The 12,210-nt window shown below is 41.7% G+C and overlaps 1 protein-coding gene across 1 annotated transcript in view; it reads right to left on the bottom strand.

The window, feature by feature from the left end:
* The window catches only part of EPHB6 (EPH receptor B6), a 76,333-nt gene that overhangs the window by 25,582 nt on the left and 38,541 nt on the right, over nucleotides 1-12,210 (bottom strand). Inside the window, exon 5 of the mRNA XM_009678087.2 lies at nucleotides 33-188. Coding sequence (XP_009676382.1) covers nucleotides 33-188 — 156 coding nt within the window. The remainder of the gene's footprint in view (nucleotides 1-32; nucleotides 189-12,210) is intronic.

Genomic DNA, 12,210 nt, shown 5'->3' with positions numbered 1-12,210 from the left:
CTTGCTTTCAAACACTCTATCCAAATACTTACCAGTGCAGGGAGCATCAGAAGTGTCAGAAGCAGATCGATAGTAGCGGTTTTGACATACACATTCACTGGAGCCTGGCACTGGAGCATGGCTGTGGGCAGGGCACAGATGGCAGGGGTCATCTCCCACAGATAGTTTAAAGGAACCAAGGGGGCAGGCTAAGGGGAAGAAAATGAGACAGGAAAGAGAAGGAAACCATTTAATTCAGATTCCACAAGGAATGTGATCTTATTTATATCTAACTCGTGCTGCTGCTGTAGGGAGAACTTCTTACATAGAGAAGCTGCTACAGGTTTGGTTGCTTTATGGCTGTATAGATGATGCCAGCTCTGGGCTAGGGGATGTACTGTTAAAATTTCAAAACTATTTTTTTTATTCTGTTGAAGGGAATAGGTGCTTAAGCTGATTCACTGGCAGATGAAAAAGCATCAGTCCAGAGAAATAACTTTGGCAGTCTGAAGTGTTTGTCCTCTCCTTACTCATCAAAGAGCATTACTATTGTAGAAGGCAAGGAGCAGGATCATGTGACCTGTCTCAAAACAGTCATAACATTTACAGGTGTTATTCACACCTCTTTCCCTCCACCCAGAAGAGTCACAAAAATGGATTTTTTTCATGCTGTCTTAGATGGCCTCATTGCTGAAGGTAATGGATGCTACCATGGCAGATTCTGCATCAAAATGAAGAGGTAGCACTCAGCAATCATGTTGTTTCTCTGTAGGCCTGGAAATTCCCAATAATGGATAGAAGCCTCCTAAATTAGTCAAATTAAATCTCCAGATGCCTATGGAACATGCTGAAACAATGATGAAAATCCATCCTACAGGGAAAGAAAACGAACAAAATACACACTGCAGAAAAAATAATATCCTATTAACAATACGGCAGTAAGGCACATTCTACAGTCAGCAAAGATGCTGTGCTGAATCACCTCACATAAGGTGCTCTGATCTTACACTGAAGTGCTAGGATGAGATACAGCTTTTACAATTTTTTTAATAAAGTTTCCTAAAGCTGCTCTTCTATATAAATAGATAAACCTCTTTAATATTTTATGAACAAATCAGCTCAGGTGAAAGTTCATGGACCGACCTTTACTTAGTTTAGTTCACAATAAAGAAAAACGCCAGGGAAGGGGAAACTTTCAGAAAGACCCCAGATGAGTGTCTGATTCTAGAAGACGCATGGGAATGCTGCTCATTGCACTCAAGAGAAGAATTCTTCCAGTGATTATCCTAAGCAGAACAACTCAAAACTTTGGAAATACCAATAAGTTACATATTGGAGAGAAATGTGTAAGAGAAGACTATTTTACATAGATGTCAATATGAAGCTAGGGTATGTAATGAATTCACCAAAGTGGCACACCACTCCAAGAGCTGCAGAATTAACCCATCCGGGAGTAAGCAAGTAGGGTGTGGTGAAGGACAGTAAGCATCCACCTCTGATAAAAATAATTCTTTGGAAATATTTCTAAATCATGTAGATGCTGAGTGGCCATTGATTCATCACTCTTTGCAAATAAATAACAACATAAAACAGAGTTGCTTGCTTATCTGTCATCCTTCTTGTATATGTTCATTTCTCTTCACTGCCAGCTCTGGAAGCTCTGCCCAGGCTCTCAGGCTCAAGACTCTGACACCTTTCCTCAAAAACCCCTCCTCTGGACCATACATTGTTATGTATTTTGTTTCCCAAGCTGGGATTTACTTTTAAAATGTCAGTTGATACCAGAACGACATTTACCACAGTTTCAAGGATTTTAGAATAAGAAGGACCCTTTTCAATGGAGCAGTTTAGATCTGCACGACAGAGAAAATGAATCACAATTCCTGCCCCATCTCATGACTCCTGTTTAGTAATCTTCATTTAAAAAACTGAAGTTCTGTTACAGAATAAGATCTAGAATGATAACTTTCTTGAAAGGAATTAAAAATGCAAACAAAAGCATCCAAGCAACTATTTCTCACAAAGAGAGTAGTTCTGGCATTCATTTCAGATATGACAGACTTGAATCTCTGCACACTCTGGAGCAGGCACTTTAACCATATCTCCCACATCAGACCAGTAATCTAATCTAAAACCTGAGATAAGACTTCTGTTTGGCTATTTTTTCCCTTTGTCTAGCTCTTGTCTATTTTACCTTAATCCAATCTCACTGCATCCTACTAAGTTAAATCTTGTATCTGCAAAGCCTTCCTGACTAAAAAAGTTTATCAAAACTGATACTTCAGAAGTTTATCTTCAATAAATGAATATTTTCTGACAAAAAGTACTCCGGCCAGATGTATTTTTCAATTGCAGACACTAAAACTCCACAGTCTTACTAACACCACACCATGTTCGAAGGTAAGTCCACCTCTCCAAACCTACCCATTATTTCCTTGCTTAAAAATTTAGTACTGACTAACGGACTGAGAACCTGCTCCTCAGGAAATCTGCTAACCTGTCTAAACGGAATTGGAGAAACATCTGTTTTCAAAGCCCATCCTGGATTTTTTTGATGTATACTGTGGGCACAGTAGAGATGTAAATCTTGACAAAGCTGAAAAGGTTACAGCCACAGTCTAGGCATAACAGCCAAAAAACATCTGTGAAGTCCAATCAGCTTTAGGTTATTATTTCATCTCTGCTGTTGGAAGTCTTCTGGCTGCAGTGACCTCCACACGTGCTGTGATAGGAAGTCCTGAAACAGGTCAGATCATAAGAGGGACTTGAATAATGGTGAACGAGTCATTAGACAGGAAGACAGCGATTGTTCCCAACACTCAGAAAATGACTATGTCCAGACTGTGACACATTGCCATATGGAAAGGAAGGGGGGAGAAGATAGTGCAGTTTTGCATGTGATGGATGATGGTAAGGAAAGAGCAGCTGCCTTTGCCCTTCAGGCCTTTATCCATCAGAAAGGCAAATCATGGTCATATGGAAAAATCTGACCCTATGTTCCTATGTACAAAAAAAAAAAAAAAAAAAAAACATGCAAGATCTTCTCCACTTTTTTAATTATATCCCCTTCATTCTCAAATTTGACACTCTGTTAACAGCTAGAGATCTGGAATATCCTTCTCATGTTTCTTGGCAAATGCACCTGTACGGAAACTATGAGTATTATGAATGGGTGATTCTCACACAAAACGCTGCATAGAGTAACCTGTCCAAAATTTACCAACTTTTCAGAGATCTTCCTTTATTTACAATAAACATGAAAATACTGAACTGAATGTGAATATGTTTATTTTCTTTCAAGATACTTTATCTTACCTATTTTTTTCTTGCATCAGAGATGTTCTCAAGCTTTTGCCAAGGCTTGGAACTAATGACATTTTTCATTCCACTTGCCAAGGTAGACTCTGGAGAATGGTTTTGTTTCTTAATCATTCAGTCCTAGAGCCTGACATCAAGTTGGTCAATGACCTTGCTGCTAGTCACAGTAGTGAAAATACACAAATGAGCAGATGATGATAATGCCTGCAGTCTGTGCCTGCAGTCTGTGTGACGCTAAACAGAATTTTTTAGAGGAAACAGATTTTTTTCCCATGATACAAAAACATATTTGCCCTGCAAATACTGTTGAGAGAATTCAGGTAGAATCAGTCCTAGTGTGCAAAGCTGGAAATGGAAAGCTGGGCAAAGCTGTGAACGAAGAGAGTATTTTTGTTTGGTATTTAGTAAACAACATTTATTTAAAAATAAACCCAGCTGTTTACTTTGAAGACTACCAGTGACCTGCTGTTAAGCCTGGGGATGTAGGGATGAGGTCTGCAGAGATGACACACTGTTGGGGGTCAGATAGAAGTGTTAAGCAAATATGCAGTGTTGTAGATTTTATATAGTGGAATGAACGTGGTGATAGCACCACTGTCTCAGTGCAGAAAGCCATTTTATGTAAGGCAGAGCATGTACATTACTTAAAAGGCCATGCAAGATTTCATTAGTGCTGTGGACAATCCCTCCAAATGACCAGAAGCATTCAACAACTGCTAACAAAAAGAAATCGACCAACCAATGCAGCAAGAATACAGATTTATGTCTGGGGACATGGCGTCTGCTAATGGATAACGCTATACCACAGATCTGCTCATACCACAGATGCCGTACAATAGTACAGACAACGCTTTGGAAAAGTTGCTCACATAACACAAACTAGAGATCAAATACTTAAAATTATTCTTTGGAATTTGCTTGAGTAAATCTAATTTTTGCACCTATACATTGTGCCCGCTATTAGATATTAAGAGCTATCTCAAACAGGTAAAGACAATTTACCATTGCCTCCCCTGCCACTGCACAGAATGATAGGCTTTTCATGCATCCCTAGTTATGTGCTTTCTTTTTATCTATCCCCTCTCCTAGTTGCTGAGGCAGCATCTGTTCTTGAATGTAATCCTGGAAATGTAAACTTAGAGAATGAGGAATTGGTTACTTAAGCTGAAGAGCAATACCAGCAGGAAAACAAATGACTATTCACAGGTTTGAATAAGAAGACTGCTTCTACCTATTAAAGCAGCAGGCTTCTGAGAAAGCCTTTCAATACACGTGGATGAAAAAACCTTAACAACTTTTAGGCTGGAATTTGGTCTGTTTCTAAAGCAATTTTGTGATGCGGTTGCCATTGAGAGCAAAGTACTAGACTTCATTTAAAGAACCTGTAGTGTCTCCAGGTCTCAATACTCCCTTGTCCTGTATTTAACTTTGCAAACCAACTAGAGAGAAAGTTTGCATGAAATCTACAAAAGAAAATTACTCTACAGTGTAATGAACTTCCTATGACTGGATAGTTGCCCTAGTTTTCCCTGGTGGTCTCTCTTGTGCATGCTCTGTCCCATAAAAACTAAGAAGTTTCACTTAAGTTGGACATCTGGAGTGAATAACAGTTCAATTCCTACTGTAATTATGAAGTTCTCAATGGTTATACAGAGTAGTGATAATCCTTGCCACTTTGGGCCATAAGATCCATTACAGTATTTATGGTGATGATAGCCTGACTTCTGTGGAATTTGATGAGTTAGTTACAAACAGGCATCAGTTCTGAATAAAGCTGGATTTAAAAAAGCAATTAGTAGGCAACATTTTGTCCTTGAAAGTTCTTACTCATGCAGTAGCTTTCTAAAATAAACAGCATGGAAATACTTCAGCTCATGAGCAGAAAGTCAAGCAGCCTCACAGGCTGACCAATAGTTAGTGGTCTGGTTGACCACCAACTCAGTAAGATTCACTTCAGATTTACAAGGCCACTTTCACAACCAAGAAGTCAGGGAAGGAACAGGGAAAAGGCAAGGGAAGGAAAAAAAAAAGGGAGGGGGGTGCATGGTATTTATTTGTATTTTATTTGTTCAGTATTTTTTGGTATTTAAAATGAAAGTGGAGACAGGCATTAGGAAAAGGGCCTGTCACTAAAACCATCTCAGACTGACCCCTGAGATTAAGATAATAATTTGAGAGTAATCAGTAAATCAGTAACAATGGTTTCTGTTCTCACATTTACTTGAAAAGGAGCTACAATCCTCTCTTCAGACATGTTTGCACAACACTGAGGACAGAATGAGGAGGGCCAGGCAAAGTGAAACACTTTTTTTTTTATTTAATCTAGACGAAAATCTTTGTTGATCTCTAGGAATTTGTTTAGGTGATGTTATCAATCATTTGAATGCTTTCTAAAGAAACCATCACCTGTACAGCTAAATGCTTCACAGTAAAGACAGCTTTTGGCAAATTTTCTGTATCTATCTCAAAACCATTTAAATTTGTAGCATTATTCCCAAGCTATAATGTAAGATGTAAAAGTGCTGAAGGTAACACATACAGCCCTCCTAAACCCAGGCCTGCACCTTGCCTATTAAGCCAGGCTCTGTTTGCCACACAGAACAAAATCACGTCTTGCAAGGCGCAGACAGTGGGGATCACACTATTTTGCCTTCTGTTGTTTTAGATTCTGCATATATTAAGTGAATACATACAGACATTAGAGACCACATCAGTATTTGGTGTTTGTGGTGTTTACATTAAATCAAATCATAACAGAAAGGAAATACACTTTGTATGAGCTAAGTCGGTTAAGTCCTGGTCGCTGTTTAATGCTGAATCAGAAAGAAGTCTGCGGCCCTCTGTGAAGGGCACTGAACACAGACTTTTCATACATCCATGACTGCTACACTTGGAACTTTCCCCTAGGCGTGGGCAAATCAAACTGCCTAGATCCTGGCTGCCCCACTGCCAGAGATTCCAACACATGTACCTGGTTGTGGAAGTACAGGAAACGGTGAAAGGGAAAGCTCTTGCTGCTATGCTACATCTCATTTCAGAAGTGAGATGAGAAAGGGAATGGCAGGTCCTCTTCGAGGGAGTTACCTGGGAAAGGAGTTCAAAGGAGACAGACAGAAAACCAGTAGGGCAGAGACCCACCTGGCCAGTTCAGCTCGTAAGACAGAAATCGAAGCTGGAATCCAGAGCAACTTAGGAAGAGAGATCTCTCCAAAACGATTATTCTTCTATTGCTTAGTGACATAAATTAATGATTGCCCTGTTATACATAAGTCTGTGAGCTCATACTGGTATTTCTAGGAGGGGTGGCAAACACAGAGAAAGGATCAGGCTTTGAAATCCCCACTTCTGCCCCCTCTCCTGAATATCTTCCTCCTATAGTCAAGAGGAAAAACAGCAAAATGGAATTATACTGCATAGGATAAGCAAAGCCATTGGTAGAGCTTAAAGATGATTCACAGACGTGCCATCTTCCCCACCTTCCTAATAAAAATGGAAAAAAAAACCCAACCAAACAAAAAACCCATGACTTACAATTTCTAGCAACTTATATTTTTCATTTGTAACCTTGATGAGGAAGGCGGGACTGACTACAGTGGTCTCCATGTAGCCAAAGAATGGCATCTATGGGCAGAGGCAGGAGCTGTCACACACCTTCTGCCTCCATCCAAACACTGACCCTTGCTGAAGAGATACTGCCTCTGCATTCAGTCAGGGAGCTGGTTATGTGCACAAGTACCTCTATCCTTGCTCCAAAACTGTGTAAGATCTACTAGAGCTCACTGCACTCAGGACTCTATGACTAGCCCACAGATGGCAAAAATAACTGTTTCCATGAGGCGGAGCATTTTTTGGCATTGCCTCAATCCAATCACTCTATAAATAGGATATCAAAGGTTAAGTCTGAAGGAAACAGGAGAAAAAAAAAATCCACTGGCAAATTAAATATTTACAAGCTATCTTCTTATAGTACAGCAGTTACAGTGAGCCTAGAGCTGTGCTTCCACACACGTGTGCGCGCATGTGGACACTCACATGTGGACACACGCACAGAGTCCAGCTCAACTAGTTTCTGCAAAATGCCTTATTTCACAGCATAATGAGATTTTTCAGTTTTCGTTTGCCTTATATTCTCTTCTTAATACAGATCAGGATATCACATTTGCTTTCTGTGGCCCTAGAGTCTCTGCTCTGTGCTCACTGGAGACAGTCGTGAGGAAGACTGAAGCTGGAGGGAGCCCACCTTCCTCACCAGAACTAGCATGTATTCCTTTAGTGAACCTCACCGTCTTGGGACCATCCCAGAGAAAGCCTGAACAAGAACAACTTCACACAAAACACCAGCACCGGTTAAGCCACAGGCCTTCTCACTGGGGATAGCATGACTGGTTCCCCAGGCACCAGTACCTTCCAAGAAAGCACAGATTTAGCTTTCACTGATTCACAATATTCAATGCAAGGACAAAGGGTTGCAGCGCTAGCACCTCAAGGGGCAGAGCAAGCTGCCACTTCCCATTAAGTCAAGGCTAGTATGAAAGGGGAAGGCAGAGTACGGAGTGGGCAAAAGCTTTTCTCTCAGCGTTTCTTGGTCTTTTTTTTGTATCTTGGCATGATGTCAAAGTGCCACTACAGCTCAGCTGGGCACAGCTCATCTCAGAGACGCTGACCCACTTTTCCTCAGCTCCACCCTAGAGCCCTCTTCCCTGTGTTGCTGATGTTTGCTTATTTGCTCACTGGAGACAAGTCCCACTTGGGAGGCCAGAGGAGTACTTTCTAAAGGCTTCTAAGAGTGACAAAGACGACACAGAAAAGTGCTGCAATCATGGACTGTGAATGTGAGAGGGGGATGAAGAAAATGGGGAGGGGACAGAGCAGGAATCAAGAAAGTCAAGAGAGAGGAAGAGATAGAAAGGAAAACTTACTCAGATGATAAGGGCAGTGAAGAAAGCTTCTGAGAGAAAAATACAATACAGCAAAGAGAGAGGGACGAAGAAGGGCAGACAGAGGCTTAAACAGAGTTTCCTGTACTCCCAGTAGACATTTTAGTGTATGGAATGCAGGTAACACTGTTACTTTTTGTGCCCAGATATGATTTGGAGGTGAGCTGGGACATAGCAGGGCATTACAAGAGTATAAAATATTTCTCCGCTTGACTGAGATAGTGACAAGAGCAAAGAGAATTTCCTTCCTACACCTCCTTAGGGAAAAATACGTTTCCCTTTCAAAATCTGGAGTTTTTTTGGCCAGTAATCAGTTCTAAAGCAACAGACTCACATGGGAAAGATGATGGGCTTTGATTATAGTATAGGAAGAAGAACAGTCCAGCAGCTAAATTGCCAAAGCTACTTGGTCTATGAAGCAGAGAGAAAACCAATATGCAAAAAAAGGCAGCAAGGGAAGAAGTGGCACATCTGGGCAGTTCTTGGTCCTCCAAAACTCCAGATGTATAGGGAAGGCTGCCCAACTCCTTCAGACATACGCATGCTTCCCACAGCCGCCTTCTCAGCGCTGAAAACAGCACAAGAGGTTTAGGTGGCAGAATAAGGGGAAGTGAAGGGTGATTATTGGAGGTGATTTAACAGCTTTATTCAGAATGTTCTCTCCAAGTCATCAATCTGCTTCCGTCTCTTACTATAGTATAAGGCAGGGCACAACAGGATTAGAGGATAACCCAACTGGGAGATCTGGTGGAAAGGGGGGTCCATAAAGAGTAAACAGGATCAATTAGCCTTGATAAAGATTTCACATTCACTAATTTGGAAAGATTTCTCATTTCAGCTATATTTGTAGAATTAAAAGAAAGAAATGAAACCCTTCCAGTTATGGTAATATAAGCCAGAGAGGCACTGTTTTTAGGACTATATCTAGAACACTACATCCAATTTTGCGTCCCTCAAAGATGTTCATAGATTCACAGAATGGTTGAGGTTGGAAGGGACCTCTGGAGATCATCTAGTCCAATCCCACTGCTCAACCTGGGTCACCTACAGCATGTTGCCCAGGACTCTATCCAGATGGCTTTTGACTATCTCCAAGGAAGGAGACTCCACAGCCTCTCTGAGCAACCTGCTCCAGTCACCCTCAAAGTAAAGAAGTTTTTCCTCATGTTCAGATGGAACTTTCTATGTTTCAGTTTGTGCCCGTTGCCTCTTGCCCAATTGCCGGGCACCACTCGAAAGAACCTGACCCCAACTTCTTTGCACTCTCCCTTCAGATATTTATACACATTGATAAGACAGATAGATAGGTAATCTATCTTCTCTTCTCCAGCCTGAACAGCTGGCTGAGCCTTTCTCTCAGCCTTTCCTCATATGAGAGATGCTCCAGGCCCTTAATCATCTGAGTAGCCCTTCACCGGACTAGCTCCAGTAGTGCCATGTCTCTTTTGTATTGGGGGGCCCAGAACTGGACACAGTACTCCACATATGGCCTCCCCAGGGCTGAGCAGAGGGGAAGAATCACCTCCCTTGACCTGCTGGCAATGCTCTTCCTCATGCAGCCTAGGATACCCTTGGCCACCATGGCCACAAGGGCACATAGCTGGCTCATGGTCGACTTATCCTCCAGGACACCCAGGTCCTTCTCTGCAGAGCTGCTCTCCAGCAGGTCAACCCCCAGCCTGTACTGCTGCATGGGGTTATTCCTCCCTAGGTGCAGGACCCTGCACTTGCCTTTGTTGAACTTCAGGAGGCTCCTCTCTGCCAATCTCTCCACCCTACTGAGGTCCCTCTGAATAGCAGCACAGCCCTCTGGTGTATCAGCCACTTCTCCCAGTTCTGCATCATCAGCAAATTTGCAGAGGGTGCACTCTGTGATGAATAATTTGAACAACACTGAACCCAGTACTGACCCCAGGGGACACCGCTAGCTACAGGTCTCCAACTAGACTTTGCAGTACTGATCACAACCCCCAGAGCTCTTCCATTCAGCCAGTTCTCAGTCTAGGTCACTGTCTGTGCATCTAGCCCACGCTCCCCACGCTTGCCTATGAGGATGCTATGAGAGATAGTGTCAAAAGCCTTCCTGAAGTCAAGGTAGACAACACCCAGTGCTCTCCCCTGGAGAGCCGCCTTCTACTGGAATAGGTTGCTCAGAGAGGCTGCAGAGTCTCCTTCCTTGGAGATAGTCAAAAGCCCTCTGGGCAACATGCTGTAGGTGACCCAGGTTGAGCAGTGGGATTGGACTAGACGATCACCAGAGGTCCCTTCCAACTTCAACCATTCTGCAATTCTGTGACCTAGAAAGAGGGATGGAGGGCAGGATGATGGGAAGGGTTTAATACTATAGCAGAAATGACTAGAAATGACTGTCTTATAATGCAAGGTGGCATAATTAGTATGCAGAAAACATACCAGAAAAAAAATCAAAAGAACTTTTACATAAACCTTTCCCCCCCACTGAAACAAGCCAATGACTAATTTAGAACAATAGGAGTAACTTCCCACTTCTGCATGCTATTCCACAGTAACTGTGTATCTTGCATCTCCTTCTGAATGAGGTGGGACTAGCCAGAGTTAGAAGCAGGGCATAGTGAAGGGACAGTGCCCTGTGTTGTTCTAGAGATTCATAGTTCCTATAGCTGGTCAAGAGGGAAAAAGACAGCAGAAAATTAATGAAACACAAAGAAGAGTTTTTTTTTAAACAGAAAAGGAGTAGAGCATCAAATCAAGTGAGGCAAAACAAATGAAGTGACTGAGAACTGTTTCTTGCTGAACTGTTGGTAGAAGATCACATAACATTCATGCAATTAGATGTTGGACATAGGCAGCTTGAATTTCCTGAATTTCCTCTCCAGCTGAGAATGGTATTCTTAGGTAAAAGAGGGAGAGATGGAACAATTACTAGCTAGGTTTCTACTGGGAGAAGAGCCAGGAAATGGGCTATGAGAAGAAAAAAGGTAAAACAACAGAAGAAAGATTTGGGTAGGGAAAGGAGGGATTATCAGTAGAAAGCAAACACTGGGTTTAGAAAAAGAAGCAAGTTCCTTGAAAAGCACCAAAATGTGTGTGTGTGGGGGGGGGGGGGGGGGGCCGGGGCAGAATAAGGCTAGAAGGTGATGAAAAGAACAAGAAATTAATATATATATACATATAGACAGATAGATAGGTAATCTAGCACAAAACTGTATTATTATCAAATGTGAGTTTACCTCAAAATTAAAGACGTTTTCTCACCACGTAGAGGCTAAGAGCACTGCATTTGTTCAGTTTTAAGAACAGAAGGTTGGAGGTGAATTTTATTGCTAACATCAACCACCTAATGGGAGGGTATAAAGAAGATGTAGCCAGATTCCTCTTGGAGGTGCATACTGGTAGCATACGAGGCAATGGACACAAGTTTTAATAAGATAAATTTTACTCATATATGCTGGGGGAGGGGGGGGAGAAATTCACCGTAGAGGTAGTCAAACACTGGAATAGGTGCCCTGGGAGGCTGTGGAATCTTCCTCCTTGGCAATAACCAAAACTGGACTAGAAAAGGCTTTGAGTGACTTAACCCAAGTTGGCCTTGCTTTAAGTGCAATGACTTCCACAGGTCCCTTCCAAACATAAAGGAAGCATCTTGTAATTCATAAAAATTCAACAAGGGCTTATCATGCATTTTTTTAACTAACAGTATATGTATATATTTTAACAGGCTACTGAAACTTATGCCCCAGTATAGATGTTAACATTGAATTTACGGCATATATTTAAAAAAATAGTAGTAATTTTAACTAGGCTGATTGGAAAAGATATCTTTTCATAACACAAAAACAATCATGCAATATTTTCCTTAATGAGCCCTCAAACATCTGTGTGCACTGTCAGTAGTTCCTGCAATTCCCAGCAATACAGCTTTGTGTCCCTATTGCAACCAGAAAGGACCATGTATGGCCACAGGGGAAGGGCAATTTTACAGAATCCTCTTCTCCAG

The sequence above is a fragment of the Struthio camelus genome, chromosome 1 (genome assembly GCF_040807025.1).
Source record: "Struthio camelus isolate bStrCam1 chromosome 1, bStrCam1.hap1, whole genome shotgun sequence".
In the NCBI taxonomy this organism is placed as follows: domain Eukaryota; kingdom Metazoa; phylum Chordata; class Aves; order Struthioniformes; family Struthionidae; genus Struthio; species Struthio camelus.
Note: the sequence above shows the minus strand (reverse complement) of the source record. Positions and strands in the feature narration are given on the sequence as shown.